The sequence below is a fragment of the Podarcis cretensis genome (assembly GCF_951804945.1).
Source record: "Podarcis cretensis genome assembly, chromosome: 8".
NCBI classification, from domain to species: Eukaryota; Metazoa; Chordata; class Lepidosauria; order Squamata; family Lacertidae; genus Podarcis; species Podarcis cretensis.
Window position 1 is genome coordinate 10,507,231 of NC_137177.1, and position 18,648 is coordinate 10,525,878.

At 48.1% G+C, this 18,648-nt stretch overlaps 1 protein-coding gene across 3 annotated transcripts; it reads left to right on the top strand.

The window, feature by feature from the left end:
• The first annotated feature begins 3,051 nt into the window (after positions 1 to 3,051).
• CEACAM19 (CEA cell adhesion molecule 19) lies at positions 3,052 to 17,395 on the top strand. Of its 3 annotated transcripts, none has more exons than XM_079985726.1 (8): positions 3,052 to 3,206; positions 4,550 to 4,856; positions 7,559 to 7,930; positions 11,632 to 11,821; positions 13,287 to 13,339; positions 14,272 to 14,366; positions 15,513 to 15,554; positions 16,550 to 17,395. In XM_079985726.1, exons 2-8 carry the CDS (start codon positions 4,805 to 4,807, stop codon positions 16,595 to 16,597), a joined length of 852 nt encoding a protein of 283 aa, XP_079841852.1. In that variant the 5' UTR covers positions 3,052 to 3,206; positions 4,550 to 4,804; the 3' UTR covers positions 16,598 to 17,395. The 3 variants fall into 3 exon arrangements, with proteins under 3 accessions (XP_079841852.1, XP_079841854.1, XP_079841853.1); XM_079985728.1 differs by lacking the exon at positions 15,513 to 15,554 and adding an exon at positions 15,615 to 15,720; XM_079985727.1 differs by having other exon boundaries at positions 3,091 to 3,241.
• The last annotated feature ends 1,253 nt before the right edge of the window (positions 17,396 to 18,648 follow it).

An 18,648-nucleotide genomic window follows, 5' to 3' on the forward strand; every position in this document is an offset into this window, starting at 1 on the left:
ACCTGGCCTTGTGTGTGCTTTAATGTCAAGTTGTGGAAGCCGGCTTCAATGGCGAGGCCCAGACCCGGAACATATGAAGGGAGGACCAAATCAGACATGGTGTTAAAGTGGTCTTGTCCTCACCCAATTGTAGTACAGTCATACCTTGGGTTACAGACACTTCAACTTGCGCGTTTTTGGGTTGTGCACCACACCGAACCTGGAAGTACCGGAATGGGTTACTTCCGGGTTTCGGCACTTGCGCATGTGCAGAAACACTAAATCGCTCTTTGCGCATGCACAGAAGCACCGAATTGCAACCCGCGGGTTGTGAACATGCCTCCCGCCACCTGAGTGTCCACTGTATACATTTAAGAGATTATTTCAGGCCCGCCAAGTGTCTCTATTTTCCAGGGACGTCCTCGATTTACAGAAGCTGTCCCAGTTTCTGATTTGATCCCAGAATGTCCCCCCTTTCCCCCTTTTTAATATAATTTTTATTATATTTTCTATTTTACATTTCAAAATATTTAAAGAACCTTAAATCAATTACTTCCTGCAAACCATTCAGTAAAACCAGTCAGTAATCCATTGTTACATCCATCAAAACTTATTAACGCTGTTGAATTCATCTTAATGCTACCAGCATTTTTAAATAAACACAATTTCCCCCCATATATTCAGTAAACATTTTCCAGTCTTCTTTAAATGTACATTCTTCTGGTTCTCTTATTCTGTATGTTAAATCTGCAAGCTGCGCACATTTCATCAGTTGCCCAGCTTTTTCTTAGGATGTCCCTGTTTTCTTTGGAGAAATTTTGGAGGGTGTGGACTTATCCGACCCCTGAGCCATCTGAACACAGCCCTGTATCGGGAAGTTGTTTTTGTTTTTGTTTTACTGTTTACTGTTTTATTATGTTTTATATATGTTGGAAGCCAGTCAGATGGGTATAAATAGTAAAGAAGTTGTTGTTGTTGTTGTTGTTGTTGAATAGGATGTCCCTATTTCCATCAGAGAAATGTTGGAGTGTATGTGTATTGTGCCACTTTAAATAGCCACAGCTTCACCCACAGGATTCTGGGAGCGGAAGTTTGTTAAGGGTGCCGAGCAGAGTATGCCCAGCCATTAGGTAAGGTGAAACGCCGCCTCAGGCGGTCAATGTCATGCCTGCAGCTGCCCTGCCGCCTCTTTCAGTAATGGAGAAGCACTGCTGCTGGTGGCGCCAATTTTGGGCAAGATCGTGTCCATTTGGAGCGAGATCTCACTGAAAACAGGAGCCATCTTGCCTGAAAAATTGGCGCCATCTCTGCCTGGGCACGGTGGCAGGGTAGGCGGCAATTCTTTCCCTGGTGCCGAGAGTTGTTAGGCAGCCTCTTATTCTCCCCCCAGAACTATAATTCCCAGAGCTTCACAGGAAGGGAGATTGATAGCTGAACCACTCTGAATTGTAGCTCTTTGAGGGGCACTGGGGTCTCCTGAGAACTCTCTGCACCCTTCGCAAACCCAACACATCAGACATGAGAAAGCATGGAAGGCCATATCTCGTTTGGCCCTGAGAATAAACAATGATCTCTCTGAGCAAGTGCAGAGTGCAGTTCGGCCACCACTGCCTACGTGTATAACTTGGCATCTCTCTGCTTTGTTCTGGGTCAGGCGGCACAGGCAGCAAGGCACACAACCGCCACCCAAGGAACCCAGACTAACTAGCACAGAGACGCCTCTGCCAATGGATAACCTCTGGGTGACTCATTCACGCAAATTCCCAGCACCACAGTGCTGTTTGCAGCACTTTTTTTTTTAAGTACAGGGCGGGGGAATCCCTCTTCCCAGGAAACTCTGAGAATTGCGGCTCTGGGAAGATAATAGGGGCCTCCTGCAACTCTTAACTCCCAGAATTCTTAGCAACTCTCGCCAACCATAACAAAACACAGCTCCCAGAATTCTTTGGGAGGGGAAGCCATGACTGTTTAAAGAAGATTTCCACCACAGAGCTAGAATTCCCAGACTTCCCTGGGAAGAAAGATTGGTTGTTAAGCTACTCTATTGTCGCAGGAATTTATGTATGGGGGTGGGGGTTGCCCCTCCAGCAGATATCATGCACATGCAGCCCACTACCAAAATCAGCACAATCGCTTTTGTGACTTTTGTGATTTGTCCCCACGAAACACTTCATCACAGTTTCTTCCCATCTATTCAAAGGGCCCCTGCTGCACGATACCAAATGTAAGAATTTACTGATAAATGTACCTGTGCACTGGCTCACTGGGAAAACTTCAGAAATTCATATAGACGTGAGCTCAGCTACTCAGCAGCCCCTCTGCCTGAGTAATAATTCCTGGCATCCTGATACCTGAGTGCCAGACAGGTAGCCATTCCAGAAATAACAAACCCAGATGAAGACAAAAGGGTGTGATTAACTTGGCTGGGAAACAGGGAAATATCTCTTTTGTTACACTTGATGAGTGTTTGGTGGAGGGCAAAGGGAACCATGGGGCAGGGTCCAGGATGCTCAGATTACTGCCACCAGACCTCCCCTTTCATGATGTAACCATGATGTATAAGTGATGTAGTTTCGGGGGTGTAACATGGGGATTAGCAGCTAATAAAAGTTTGGGGGCTCTTTTGTTCGGGGCTTCCATCTTGTTCCACCTTGTGGCAGGTGGGAGTCCTGTCGCACCAGTCTTCAATAAAGACCTACTGGCTGCTGTTTTGCTCTGGTATTCCTGGCTGGTGTCCTTGTTTTTTGTCCAAGGGAGCCCTCAGATTTCTCTGTTAACACTGTGAATTGTAGCTCCGTGAGGGGAGTTATGGGATGTATCTCTCTCCTGACCCCCCTTCCCAGAATTCTTGGGGGGAAAGCCACGGCTGTTTAAAGCGCTATCATAGAGCACGGTGCGCCCACACTTGATTTCTCGACAAGCAAACTTTGTGCGACAGGCAGAAATCCAACCAGTGCAGCTCTGGCTGGCGACGGAGATTCTGTGTGCAACAGATAATTACACCCTGCCTGTCTCGGAAGGCACCCCGCTCCCTCCACCTCCCTGTACCCAAATGCCTTCAGCCAGCCCCACCTTTCCCATCTCTCTGTCACCCTGCCGTCTAACTAGTCAGGTCGGGTTAGGACTGGGAATGTGTGGGTGAGAAGCACAAGGGGAGAGGACTCAGGCAGGGAAGACGGAGGCAGAAAGATCCCTTCCAGATCTTGTCTCCTCGTCCTCAGCGGAAGGTGAGAGAAAACCAGAATTCTCTTTGTTTTTCCACGTAAGTGGCCAGAAGGGGTGAGTGGTTTGTGCAGCACTGTTATAACCCGATCCCAGGCACTGCGCAACTCAGAAGGAAGCCCTGCTGAATCTGCAAGCGAGGAATTATATGCGGAGCCTGTGTGCAATGGGTCAGTGGGTCTGGCTGTTAACCAGAAGGTTGGTGGTTCGAGTCCAACCAGGGATGGCTGTGGGCAGAGGAATCCCTTCCAACTCTATGAATCTGGACCCTGTTTTTTGGGGGGGGGGGCAAGGAAAGATGGTTCTGGGGTGGGGAGCATATAAATCAATGTCAAAGCTAAAACAAGGATCACTCAGATTCTTTAGAAGACGTCTGAAGGCAACCCTGTTTAGGGAAGTTTTTAATGTTTGATGTTTTATCATGTTTTTAATATTCTGTTGGGAGCTGCCCAGAGTGGCTGGGGAAACTCAGCCAGATAGATGGGGTACTGATTAATAATAATAATAATAATAATACAGTGGTACCTCTGGTTACATACTTAATTTGTTCCGGAGGTCCGTTCTTAACCTGAAGCACCACTTTAGCTAATGGGGCCTCCCGCTGCCGCCGTGTCACCGGAGCACAATTTCTGTTCTCATCCTGAAGCAAAGTTCTTAACCCGAGGTCATATTTCTGGGTTAGCGGAGTCTGTAACCTGAAGCATATGTAACCCGAGGTACCACTGTAATTATTATTTCCTCAAACAGCATCAGTTGGGAGTATTAATCTGCCCCATTCTACCAACAGAGCATCCCCCTTCTTCTTCTCCTTTTGCAAAAAAAATCAGATTCCCCCACTCCGCTTTAGAGGTTTAGAGTATTGCTGCCATTGTTGCAGTTCTATCTCACCTTCCTCCCGAAGAGCTCAAAGCCGCACGCCTCCTTCTCCCTTGTTCTCTGTTCCATCTTCACAACAGCCTTGTGAGGGAGGATCGGCTGGGAGGAAGGGTCTGAGGTCAAGCAGCAAGCTTCATGGTTCAGCTGTGGGATTTGAACCCCGGTGGTGGCACCTCTGGCCCTCGTTTGGTACCCTAACCATTCTACTGCACTGCCACCTAATCATGGGGTGCTAGGATTCCTGGGAGGAGGAACCCTCTGAAGTCCGGTCCCAGAGAGGGGAGGTTTGTAGCTCACCCCACAACTTGCCCACGCCAGCCATGGCACAGAGCCAGCACACCTGGCCTGCTGGTTGGCTCAGTTGAAATTTTAATATCCCAGGACATTCCTGGCAGGCAGTGAGTCAGGCTTGAGTGCCTTTGACGCTGGCCTTGGGTGATGTTGTTGCTCCCGCCTCCCCCCCATCCCACAGGCTCGCACCCCAAAGAGGCCAGACGGGCACCAGGAGGAGGAGGAAAAGGAGGAGGAAGCAGCAATTGGCATAGGATTCCGCCTGGATCAGTATCCTCTCGCAAGAGCAACGCGGACAAACCACCCTGTGGCATGGAATAAGGAAGAAACCCGGGTGCCCAGCTGATTGCCCAGTCTCAGTTTTAACCTCAGAAGTGTTCTTCTCGCTCGGAGGGGTCATTTGGCGAACTTCGGCCAACTTCAACAAAGAACCGCCATGCAGGGTTTGAGCAGCCGGGTCCCCTTTCCTGGGGAATTCCTGCTAGCAGGTGAGTTGATGACGGAGGAGTAAGCAATGCGAACAAGTCTGCCAGCTGTTTTTTTTTTGGGGGGGGGGCAGGGGATTGGTATGTAGGGTTGCCAACTGACCAGAAAACACCTGCCCAGCCTGCTCTTCTGCTTTTAAGGAAAAAAAAATTAAACATATTAAAATGATCAGGGGATGATCGCCTGCCAAGTGTTCCAGATCAAACTATTGTCCAAGGGACATCTATGGTAACACTTTGAAAGGTTTCTTAAATTAATTCTATTTATTGTAACAAGCTGCTCTGGAGGGTAAGACTCAAACCTCTGGCTTCAAGGAGATTCTGACTAAACAGCAGGAAGATGTTTCTGGGAGGAAGAGGCATTCAACAGTGGAACAGACTACCTCGGGAGATGGTGGATTCCCTTTCCTTGGAGATATTTTTAAACAGGTTGGACGGCCATCTGTCATGTATGCTTTAGCTGAGATTCCTGCGTTGCAGAGGGCTGGACTAGATGACCCTCGGGGTCCCTTCCAACTCTGCAATTTTAGGATTCTAACATAAAGACAATTTTTTAAGAATGCTGAAGCTGGCAGCTCTATTAACAAGTGGAACGTCGAGGGTGCTTCTGTTCCCTGGCCTGGAGGCGATACAAAAGGAGGGGACACTTTTGCCTGTTTTCAGTTCTGCATGTTAAGCTGCCATTAAAGGCAGAAGAGCAGGGTCAGTTTAAAAAGTTGGCAATTCCGATTTATAGAGTTTGGGAGCATCGTAGGGAATCGGTCAGTGCTGAATGGGGTGGAGTCCAGCAACGTATGGCTGGCCAATGAGTCCTCATCGCTGGCGCACATGAATTCATGGGCGATGGTGCCATCCGGGCAGAATTTGGGGGCACACAGCAAAATTAGTGGGAGGGCCTCCCCAGATTCAGCAAGTCCCAAAGTAGGGACATGGGTGGCTCTTTGGGTTAAACCACTGAGCCTAGGGCTTGCCAATCAGAAGGTCAGTGGCTCGAATCCCCGCAACGGGGTGAGCTCCCATTGCTCGGTCCCTGCTCCTGCCAACCAAGCAGTTCGAAAGCACGTCAAAGTGCAAGTAGATAAATAGGTACTGCTCCAGTAGGAAGGTAAATGGCATTTCCGTGCACTGCTCTGGTTCGACAGAACCGGCTTAGTCATGCTGGCCACATGACCCGGAAGCTGTATGCCTGCTCCCTCGGCCAATAAAGCGAGATGAGTGCCGCAACTCCAGTCGTCCACGACTGGACATAATGGTCAGGGGTCCCTTTACCTTTAACTTACCACTGTAAGTGAAAAAAATATATGAGGACCCCCCCCCCCAACACCCTGTAAAACCATTATCCCTGGTATTACCTGTATTGCAGGGGGTTAGACTAAATGACTCTGGTGGTCTCTTCCAATTCTACGATTCTACCTAATTCAGCCTTTGCAAACCTGGGGCTGATAGGAGCCACCCAAAACGCCTAAATGGTGCCAGATTGGCAAAATCCCGACCTAATTTTACTGTGGTCAGTAGGCCAAACCTCTGACCACACAACAGCAGGGGCTGGCTGAGAAGTTGGCAACTGCAGAACGTAGGAAGCTGTCTTATGCCACACCAGACTAGTATTGTCTACACTGGCTGGCAGCAGCGCTCTAAGGGTTTCCACCTGAAGGTCCCTTTCATTTGGAGAAGCTGAGAATTGTCCCGGGCCTTCTGCACTCAAAGCAGCTGCTCTGCCACTGAGCTACGCCCCTTTCCCTTAGCGTCAGGGTTCTGCACATCTGCGAGTTCCTGCTGGACTGGGAACTGCTGGCAGCTGAACTGGTTCGAAGCTGGTTTGAATCTGTAGTGTGTAGACTAGGGTTGTAACTTTTTGACTCCCCCCGACAAAAAAAAAAAAGCCATTTCCTGTAGCAAAGTGAACTTATGCTTAGACACGCCGGAAAAGGGAAATGAAAAGCTGGAATCACTGTAAAAGTTGGAATCTATTTCTCCTGTATTATAATACAGTCATACCTCGGGTTACAGACACTTCAAGTTGCGTTTTTTTGGGTTGCGGACTGCTGAAACCTGGAAGTACCGGAACGGCTTACTTCCGGGTTTTGGCAGTCGCACATGCGCAGAAGCGCTAAATTGCGCTTTGCGCATGCGCAGAAGCAACAATCCGCAACCCACGCATGCGCAGTTGCACCGCTGTGGGTTGCGAACGCTGCGGATTGCAAATGTGCATCCCGCATGGATTACGTTCGCAACCCGAGCGTCCACTGTACATGCTATGCCTATTATACAGCTACTCCTACAAAAACTGATTTATTGATTTTTGGGGAGGCCTTTCCTCAAAAGAAATGACCGTTCGTTCCTTTGCTTCTAGGCAAAAGTTCATCTCACTAAGCCACAGGAGCATGAGGCTTTTAAAAAAATTAGAACCTTAGTGTAGACCAGGCATGGCCAAACTAGGCCCTCCAGCTGTTTTGGGACTACAACTCCCATCATCCGTAGCTAGCAGGACCGGCGATCAGGGATGATGGGAATTGTAGTCCCAAAACAGCTGGAGGGCCAAGTTTGGCCATGCCTGGTGTAGACATCTGCTGAGCCAGGTGAGCGGGGGTGGGGTGGGGTGGTGGTGTCAACTTTCAGACCAGTAGGATGCAGGTGATGATGGAGGATGCTGCGAGTACCTGCGGCCACCTACCCTGACCCTCCCTCCCTCTCGTCTCACGCAGCCTGCCTCGTGGGCTTGTGGGCTCCCCTGAGCCAAGCTACCATTGGCAGCGTCTCGGTCGTGTCCATCCCGGAGACCCCCATCGAGGGTCAGAACGTCACGTTTGCCGTGGTCAACGTGACGGGCACCATCCGCCAGATCGACTGGTACCGAGGCGTGGCGACCGACGGCTCGACCCGGCTCTTCAGTTACTTCCCTGGGAACAGCAACCCGCAGCGGAGTGGGGTGCAACATACTGGAAGGGAATTTGGCTTCCCCAACGGGTCCCTCCTCATCACCAGGGTCAGGCCCAACGACAGCAAGGTCTACACCGTGATGCTTCTCATGCGTCCCAAAGGCTCTCTCAAAGGGTCCATCGAGCTTCAGCTTGCACGTGAGTGTTTGCGCTCTCTCCCGCCCCCAGTCTCATCGCCTCCCCCTGTTTCCTGTCTCCGTGGCTCAGGGCTGCAGCATGGAAATGTCCATTCTGGCCGCCGTTGAGAGTTTGCCAATGCTTAGCTTCGGAGATCCTCTTTTTTTTTAACCTCAACAGCTAAACAATTCTGCAACATTTCAAATTGAGCAACCAGTCTTTCCACCTACGACTTCCACCTCCCTCCGTGGTCCCCCTAGAATTTCTGTTTATACCTTCAACTTATCACAAAAGGAAAACAAAAAGTTTACCACCCACTCAAATCCTGTTTGCGTTTTAATATATTTACACTTAGTGTTTTGTTTTTTTTAAGCATTCTGCAAACAGAATACTTTTCTGGGGTCTTTAAAAATTGTGGACGGGAAGGAATTTCGACTTTTATCTTCCGCAAAAAGAAGTTGTGTCATCCGGACGTTCCTTCCGGATCTCCTGTTTATTGTTTGCATGTATAACTTGGGAATGCTGGAGATGGTACGAGGAGATACTGGGCTGCTTGCTCCTGTTACATAACCCAACTCAAAGCGCAATTAGCGTTATATAACCACCCACTTCTTCCTTGTACGCAACTGTCAAACGGGGGCGTCAAATGACTGTAGCTGAGTGGTAGGAACATCTTCAGTGTGTGCAGAAGGTCAATTCCCAATGGCATCTCCCGGAAGGGGCAGGAGAGGTTTGCTTTCGGAAAACCCGGAGAGTTTTAGTATTGCCACAATGCCAAACTGGCGCATCAGTTAGATCAGGGTTTGCCAGACTTGGGCCTCCAGCTGTTTTGGGACTACAACTCCCATCATCCCTAGCTAGCAGGACTGGTGGTCAGGGATGATGGGAATTGTACTCCAAAAAGCAGCTGGAGGCCCAAGTTTGGGAAACCCTGGGTTAGATCAATCAAAGCAAAGATATTTAATGGGCTACAGAGGTACCCTGTATTGTCTTGTATTGGGTGTTGCCAAACTACAACTCCCATCAGTGCCAACAAGCACGGCCAATAGGCAGGAGAGATGGGAGTTGTAGTTCAGCAACATCTGGTGAGCCAAATGTTCCACACACCTGGTTTCGGTTGCCGGCAGAAGTGCACAGATTGAATTAACTCATTTTATCAGTTGATGGGCTAAAATGCAGTTGAGGATTCAACCAACAGGGGGACCCAATGCATGTCCACTCCAAGGGTAGCCCCATTGAGTTCAGCAGGATTTACTCCTAGGATAATGTGTATATGAGTGATGGGGAAATCTGGGCCTTCCAGATGGGCCATTGGCCACGTTTGCTGGGGCTGGTGGGAGTTCACAAGGCCGTCTTATTGGTGGGATTTTGCAGGGAGTTATCTTACATCGAGTCAGATCATTGGTCCATCAAGCTCAGTATCATCTACTAGGAATGGAGGAGAAACTAAAATCAGTCTGCATTAAAAGATGAACCTAGCAAATTATAGCTTTCCGGAAGAATACAGGCACACCGAAAAACAGCCATCCTTTGCAATCCACCCTTATCTGAATTTTGCGAATGGAGGAACAAGACTAGGATAAAACGTGCGACAAAATACACACCTTGGTGAAAATAACGTACGGAAAGGCATTATTCTGTGTGAAATTGTTCTGCAAAAAATGTGTACATTAGGCAAAAATAACATACACAAGGGAGAAATTTGGGAGAAATTTGTGCTAAATGCCTGACGAATTTTCGTGAAGGCCTTTTCTTCTTCTGATTGCAAACTGGTGAGGGCGTGTGGAGAACAGAATTTAAGACTTGCTGAGGGTGGGGAATGAGAAACTAAAACCAAAGGATTTGTCCATCCCTCTAGCTGACACTGAAAAGCAGTTTGCTCTCCTGGGTTGTAGGAAGAGAGTCTCCCAGCTGTACCAGGAGATCCTGGGGTTAAAATCTGAGACCTTCTGCATGGAAGCTGGATTGATTGATTGATTGATTGATTGTATTTCCTTGCTGTTTTTTATTCAAACAAATCTCAACCAATAAATAACCATAATATAATAAAACATAATACCACATCGCAAATACAGCATATATCATAATTAACAAATTATCAACAAAACAGTTGCAATCTATATAAAAAGACTTAACAAAACAGCCACTAAAAAATAAGCTAAACTTCACAATTATGAAAAGTCATGTGATTAACACACAATGCAGTGTTTAGAATCTATGTTGTTGTTGTTTAGTCGTTTAGTCGTGTCCGACTCTTCGTGACCCCCTGGACCAGAGCACGCGAGGCACTCCTGTCTTCCACTGCCTCCCGCAGTTTGGTCAAACTCATGCTGGTAGCTTCGAGAACACTGTCCAACCATCTTGTCCTCTGTTGTCCCCTTCTTATGCCCTCCATCTTTCCCAACTTCAGGGTCTTTTCCCGGGAATCTTCTCTTCTCATGAGGTGGCCAAAGTCTTGGAGTCTCAGCTTCAGGATCTGTCCTTCCAGTGAGCACTCAGGGCTGATTTCCCTGAATCTATAAAACAATATTAAAAAATAGTCAAAATAGCAATTAAAATATAAGCTGAGCACTAAGTTCACTTTTTTATTTTTTTTATTACAAAATTTTATTTACAAACAAACACATAGACACAAAACAAAATTCATATTTGTCAGGGACTCAGCGGGAGCGCAGGGAGGAGAGGAGATGGAGAGCGAGGGGGAGCAATCCGAGGGCAGCGTAGGAGAATATGACAGCAGCCCGATAGATTCCATGAGCCTCTCCAGCGAATCGGAAGATTCACAGAAGGGGGCGCAGATGGGCAGGGCAAGGGGCGACCCAAGGGGGGCACCCCAGAAGCAAGGGGCCAGCGGGGACTCCCAGAGCAGCAGTTGGAAATCAGGACCAGCTTCCCCACCAGAGCGTAGTGGGGGGGAGGAGTCCCAGGTGTCAGAGCCCACATATGCACCACCAGCGAGAGAAGATCAGTCAGGGTTGACCACGCCTCCATCGGAGAGCGAGTTAACGGTCAAGAGGAAAGTTGCAGGCTGGGCGCGCGCGCCAAGTTCAAATGTACAGGTGAGCGGCACAGAAGGTAGCCCGGATAGGGGACCAGGTCCTAAAGCCCGCCGGAAGGAGGGGCAAGAATCGTCAGGGTCAGCGTCAGAGGAGTCCAGGAAGGATGAAACCCTAGCGGGCAGGAGGGCCCAGAGGAGAAAGGAACTTAGGAAGAGGTGGAGCAAGGCTAGAGTCTTAAACTGGTGTGGAAGGGGAGGAGACTCAGACGGGACTTCGCCGGTCTAAGGTCGAGACGTAGAGCTGCACGCTGCGGCTTTAAAATGGAAACTGAACCTCAATAAAGACTTTTGTACATAACTCCAGCCTAGCGTTGGTCCTCTGTGAGCTGGGACCTGGAGGCAGCTCTGACAATATTACACTAAGTTCATTCGCACAACCTCTGCACTGAGCCACTGCTTCTGCCACTGAGCTACAGCCCTTGTCTAAAGGGCACCATCTTCTAAGCAGCTGTTTGAGGTTCAGGAGGCCCGCCCCCTTTTGTGTCGGCTGCACCCCCACTAGGCGGCTCACGGTTCTGCTAGCCCTACCTCGCAGGGTCGTTGTGGAGAGCTGTGAGGACCAAACTATTTCCCGTCTCAAGCATTTGCTTGCTCCCTCGGTCACTCAGTGGGACGCCTGCGCCCGATTTTGGGTACTAACACCCGTGTTCGGTCTCTTTCCTAGGCTCAACGACTACCACCCCACCTCCTACGACTCCCACCACAGAGCCGCCTCCTGCGAAGGAGCTCACCAAACCTCCTTTGATGCTGGGCTGGATTGTCGCTGGAGTCGTGGTTGGCATCTTGCTTTCGGGGGCTGTCGGGGCTGTCCTGGTCTACCGCTTCGTCTTACAAAAGGCGGACCCAGGCACGGGGTAAGGGGGAACAAGGGCTGTGTGTTTGGAGGGGTCATGAAGGTAGAGCACTGAATTGTAGAGTTTGGATGGGACAATGGGAGTCATGTAGTCCAAACTCCTGCAATGCAGAAATCTATCTATCTATGGATCTATGGATCTTCTATCTATCTATCATCTATCTATCATCTATCTATCATCTATCTATCATCTATCTATCAGCTATCTATCAGCTATCTATATCTATATCTATATCTATCTATCTATCATCTATCATCTATCATCTATCATCATCATCTATCTCTATCATCTATGGATCTTCTATCTATCTATTGATCTATCATCTATCTATCATCTATCTCTCTATCTTTCTATCTCTCTATCTCTCTATCTCTCTATCATCTATATCATCTATCTATCATCTATCTATCTATCTATCTATCTATCTATCTATCTATCATCTATCTATCTATCATCTATCTATCATCTATCTATCTATCATCTATCTATATCCATCTATCATCTATCATCTATCTATCTAATTTAATTTTCTAAATTACATTTCAAAATATTCATTTAAACAACCTTAAATCATTGACTTCCCTTCTCTTTCGGTGCTTCATTTTGTATACCTTGCACCCCTGCATATTTTACATGAACTAAACCAGTCAGTAATCTATTGCTACATCCATCAAAACTTATTTACACTGTTGAATTTATCTTAATGCTACCAGCGTTTTTAAATAAACAAATTCCCCCCCCATATATTCAGTAAACATTGTCTTCTTTAAATGTACATTCTTGTTCTCTTATTCTATACGTTAAGTCTGCAAGCTGTGCATATTCCATCAGTCTAAGTTGCCATTCTTCTTTGGTTGGAACCTCACTCGTTTTCCATTTTGGGGGCTAACAAGACACGGGCCACAGTTGTGGTGTACATAAATAGTCTTTTTTGACACTTGGGAATTTCCCTCTGAATTATCCCCAACGAAAAGGACTCTGTTTTTGTTTATTTTTTGGAAAGGTACTTTTAATCATTTTTTTCAATTCATTATATATCATTTCCCAGTATTCTTTTACCCATGTAAAAGGAGCATTGCTGAAATCTCAAGCATTTGTAACAGAGGGCCATCCAACCTCCGTTATAAAACTTTCAAGGAAGGAGAGACCACCAGCTTCTGAGGGAGACCGTTCCACTGTCAAGCAGCTCTTACTGCCAGAATGTTCTGCCTCATATTTAGTCGAAATTTCCTTTCTTGTAACTTGAAGCCATGGGTTCGAGTCCTACCCTCCAGAGCAGGAGAAACAAAAAAGCTTGCTCCCTCCTACATGTGGCAGCCCTTGAGATATTTGAAGATGGCTTTCCTATCTCCTCTCAGTCTCCTCTTTCCCAGGCTAAACATACCTTGCTCCCTCAACCGTTCTTCATAAGCGAAATGTAGATATGTCAATGGGCAACCTCTCACCCATTCAAATTTCTTTCTAGGATGCCCGCAAGACTGGATCCAAGAGGAAAAAAGCCACCAGCACCCAAACATGGTGAGTGACCTCCTCTAGAGCATTTGAGAGTCCAGGGATCCACTTTCCCCCTGCAAACAGTGGTGTGTGCGTGTGCTTTGAGTGGGATATCGTTTTGTTCTAGCAAACGGGATGTTAGCCCTGTGTACCTGAAGAAGTGTCTCCACCCCCATCGTTCTGCCCGGACACTGAGATCCAGTTCCGAGGGCCTTCTGGCGGTTCCTCCCTGAGAGAAGTGAGGTTACAGGGAACCAGGCAGAGGGCCTTCTCGGTAGTGGCACCTTCCCTGTGGAACGCCCTCCCACCAGATGTCAAAGAGAACAACAACTACCAGACTTTTAGAAGACATCTGAAGGCAGCCCTGTTCAGGGAAGCTTTTAATATTTGATGTATTACTGTATTTTAATATTGTGTTGGAAGCCGCCCGGAGTGGCTGGGGCAACCCCGTCAGATGGGCCGCGTATAAATAATAGGATTATTATTATTAGCCTGCTAGAATCTTGATAATGACGCAGCTCAGCAGCAACCTACGAATGTAACAATAGCTCTACTGGATCAGACAGTGGCCTCTCAAGTCCAGCATCCTTTGCTCACAGGGACTAACCAGACACACATGCATGGGTTTTTGTTGGGGGGGGGGGGGTTTCAGGACCTCAGAATTGTATTGATTTGTATTGGTTTTATGGGCCAGCTGCCCCCCGCTGCTCCCCTTAGCTACGCTGGGGAGAGACTGGGGAAACCCAGCCAGATGGGTGGGGTATGAATAATAAATTGTTATTATTGAATTATTATTTTGCCCTTGCACTCCTGGGAGCTGAGGTGCAATTGTTCTCTCCCTTCGCCTGCAGTTTCCAGCAACAAGGTTGTTGTGAGAACGACATGCTATGCAGTTCTGAGGCATGTGCAGAATCGACAAACGTTACTGGTGATTTGTTCTATTCTCCGCTTTCCAGGTGACAAGGAGCCCATTTATGAAACGATGGATTCGCCTGTGGAATCGCCCAGAGTAGAAGGGAAGGAGCCTCCCCCAATGTCTGGACCTCTCCCTGTAAGTCAAGGCATGGATGACCAGCCAAACGCCCTGGACTCAGCCGCTCCTTGGTTAGGTTCTGCAAATGGGGTGTGATGGGACTGAGAGGATTAGGAGAGGCTGGGAACGGGATTTTTCAGTCGATGAACTCCACTGTGCAACTCCCTTGGTCCTGATCCGGACTCTCTGAATTCCAAAGGTTCTGTATGAATTTGCTGGAACGGACCTTTCTTCTGCACATTTGAGAGTCTGTGTGCATAAGGGTGAATTTGTCAGGGACTGTGCTGAGGAGGGTGGGAGCCTCCCCCTCCCCCTGCTCCTGATACGGATCCTGAATCTTCCCAAGAGCAAGAGGACAATATAGATTTGGAACAGCGGTTTGCAGAGGGACATAGTTCAGAAGGCAGAAGCTGGGAAATACTGGATAGAGAACAGCTAGGAGAAGAAACTCTGGAAGAGAGAGGGTTAACAGATTCACAGTCCCTGGACAACATTCACCCCCCTTCTCCAAAGTCACGGAGAGCTCAGAAAGTGGCAGAACAGAAAGCACAGAGGGTACAAGCTCAGATTACAAGACGTAGGAGTGACATGGATTAATAGGGACAGAAGGGGTGAAATCCTTAACTGGGAGCACCGCCATTCTAGGAGACGGTTTCTTTGTTCTCTCGCTGTTATTATTCAAGTTTCTAACTGGTAAGAATACTCCTTTTCCTTTGTTCTGCTTATCTGCTGCCACGGGGGAGGAAGCCGATTCCCTGAAGCCTGACAGAATTTAAAGGACTCCCCCTGCCAGTGGCATAGCTAGAGGGGCAGATTTTGTGGATTACCCCGGGGGCACTTACCTTTGGGTGTGGCATGCTGAAGCCCAAGGTGGTATGCAAGCCCAGGTGCCCTGAGAGCCCAGCGTGCCGCTCGCAAAAGCTGCTTGGGGCTGGGTTCATAGTGTGCACAAGCTGTTGTGCCCCCCCCGGTGCCCCTCTGGTGGCCAAGAAGGATGCAACAGGCACGCACCAGCCCCATGAGTGGTGCTGGGTTCCCCAAAACACCACGTCCTTCCCCGCCACCAAGGAGCAAAATCTCAGCAAAGGGAGGATCAAAATGAAACCCACCCTTTCACGATGATCCAATCTTTTTCATTGCCCACCATATTCTTTTTCTTCACAGCCTCTGCAGGGGGCTTGCCCCGGACTGGACACAAACTACATGGTAAGTTCTTAACCCTGTGGAAAGCTTAACCGGACTTTTCATTTCTTCCTATATCCATAGAATTGTAAGCCCGTCATCACACTTTGCAGTTTGCAAGCCGGCCCGACCACTGGGACTACAAAGGGAAGCATCGCCTGACATCGCTATGAAGTCAGGTGATTGACAGGTGGGCATCTGTCACCTTTGGCCTGCCAGGAGCTTGGGAAATTAAGATCTGCCCTGCCAGCCAGGAAAGATCCCAGACCTTTCTGCCGCAAGGGATGGGGCAGGTGGGGTTGTTGTGATCTATAAGGGGAGGGAAGCAGGTGGCGGTGAGGTCTAAGGCTGGGTAGGTGAGCAGGGGATCACCATCTCTGGGCAACCTTTGGAAGGTCATGGAGTAGAATCTTAGAGTTGGAAGGGATCTAAGGGTCATCTAGTCCAACCCCCTGCAGTGCAGGAATATGCAGCTGTCCTGTACAGGGACTGAACCTGCGACTTTGGCGTTATCAGTACCAAGCTTTAATCAACAGCTTGGGACCAGTTTACCTGTGAGATTGCCTTACCCGATTTATTCCCGCATGACATTTATCCCTGCATTGTGGGGGGGCTGGACTAGATGATCTTTGGGTACCTTCCACCTCTACAATTCAATTCTATGGCGGCTCCAATCTGTGGAGCTGGTGCCAGATAATACTCATTCCACATGAGAACTCCTTGCCTATTGACGCCAGGCAGGCACCTTCCTTGTGCTCTTCTGCACACCTACTAGAAACATTTTTGTTTAGGCAAGCCTATTTAAGTCACATAGAACGCTGGCATGGACTTTCATCCAGCTTTTAGCTTAGCGTTGACTCTTAATTATTTTGTGCAGGTTCACTGTTTCGAGGTGGTTTTTACTGTTGATCTTATATTTTATTCGTTTGGTGAACCGATTTGAAGTTGTTTTGCAATCAAGAGGTAGATCAGCTTTGTGAAATTAATAAACAGGATTCCTTTCCTCTTTAATTTTTTAGGAGTTGCTACGCAGAGCAGAATCCATTTACGCCGAGATCAAGAGGTGATTCCTTGCCTTGAAAGATGCTCCACTGACTGCCCCCCCCTCCTGCCAGTCCGCCCCCCCCCCCGCTCCCTGGGAATTGACCCATTCCAGTATTTTGGGATGTGAATTCTCCATCTCCTGTCATTTTGCTCTCTCTTGTCTGCTGCTGGCAGGATCTAGAATCCTTTCGCCTTAAGACTGTGCGTACAGCCAAGAATTTCAACCTACCACCAAGTTCAAAGGCGATCGAGCCCAGGACTATTCTCCTGATGGGACAGAGGAGCAAGACAGAACTTGCTGTTACCTGGGCAGTTTGATCTCATCTCTTCCTAAAAATGGACCACCACGCGTGGCTAAAGTCTTTCTCCTTTTCAAGGAATTCTGGCGGCGGGAGGAAATATTCCTGCTTGCGATTGTGATTATTTTGGTCTTCTGGGCTTTTTCGATAATCCTGTTTTTTTTTTTGTTTTTTTTTTAAAGCAGCAATCTGCTTTGGTGCTCAGAACGTCTTTCTGTTTCCTGGAGGGCTACTCTACAAAGTGTTGGAGGGGTGCTCTGACTCCCCCCCACCCACAAGAACCACTTTCTTTGCAAGCTGTAGATCAGGAAATGGGAGGCCACACACACACACACACACACACACACACACACTTTCAGGTCATATTTGGCTGAGGACACCCCCTCCCAATTGCTAGCTCTTAGACAGCATCTTAAAAAGCAGAGACATCACCTTGCCGACAAAAATCCGTATAGTTCAAGCTATGGTTTTCCCAGTAGTGATGTATGGAAGTGAGAGCTGACCATAAAGAAGGCTGATCACCGAAGAATTGATGCTTTTGAATTATGGTGCTGGAGGAGACTCTTGAGGGTCCCATGGACTGCAAGAAGATCAAACTTCTCCATTCTGAAGGAAATCAGCCCTGAGTGCTCACTGGAAGGACAGATCCTGAAGCTGAGGCTCCAATACTTTGGCCACCTCATGAGAAGAGAAGACTCCCTGGAAAAGACCCTGATGTTGGGAAAGATGGAGGGTACAAGGAGAAGGGGATGACAGAGGACGAGATGGTTGGACAGTGTTCTCGAAGCTACGAACATGAGTTTGACCAAACTGCGAGAGGCAGTGGAAGACAGGAGTGCCTGGCATGCTCTGGTCCATGGGGTCACGAACAGCTGGACACAACTAAACAACAACAACAACAACAGGGCTCTTCCAGAACACCTCTATTTTAAGCCTGAATTCAACCGTGCCCTGGAAAATTCAGGTTAAGCAGTGATCGTTGATGGGGAGGTCTTGCTCAAAACCCTGCTTCCCCCAAAGATCTGACTTTTTGCAAGAAGGAAGCTGTGGGGGTGATTCTTGCTATTACGCAACAGCCTCTGACCTCCCCACAAAACAGATCGGAACGGATACTCCCTAAACAGCTGGTGTCTCTAATCTGTTTGGAAGTGGCCTTAGTTTAGGATCTTTCCTTCCTTCCTTTCCCACACATGTGAGGTTTGAAAAGTCTCTTCTCCTGCGTAGTCAGCACTTTAGACTAAAGCAAAGATATGTATTAGATTGGAGGGGTGCGTGGATGTCAGCCTTGTCAGATTTTCTTTTTTCTTTTTTACATGAATCCCCAAAGCTACAAACCACTGCTGGTTATAAAAGATAGGCTGTAAAGGGTTTTTATTTTTAGTCGGATGCTGTCAGCTCAGTTAGTTAGAGCATGGTGCTGATGATGCCAAGGTTGCAGGTTCGATTCCCGTATGGGATAGCTGCATATTCCTGCATCGTAGGGGGTTGGACTAGATGATCCTTGGAGTCTCTTTATGATTCTGAATACTCCTTGCTAGGAATCGCAAGCAGGCTTTGGGTTGGCCATCAATGGGACAGGATCCTGGAATAGGCTGTCCAGTGGCCTGATTCAGCAGCTTCTTCTTATTGCTATGCTCTTAATTAAAGAGCAGGATGCCCCCGTTCTGAGCCTTGGGATGAGTTTTCAGTGCCACAGCTGAACTGAGTTTACAGTCCTTTTGCAACCCCCCCCCCCCCACCTCCGCTCCCGGTGAGCTTTCGTCATTTCAAGCAGT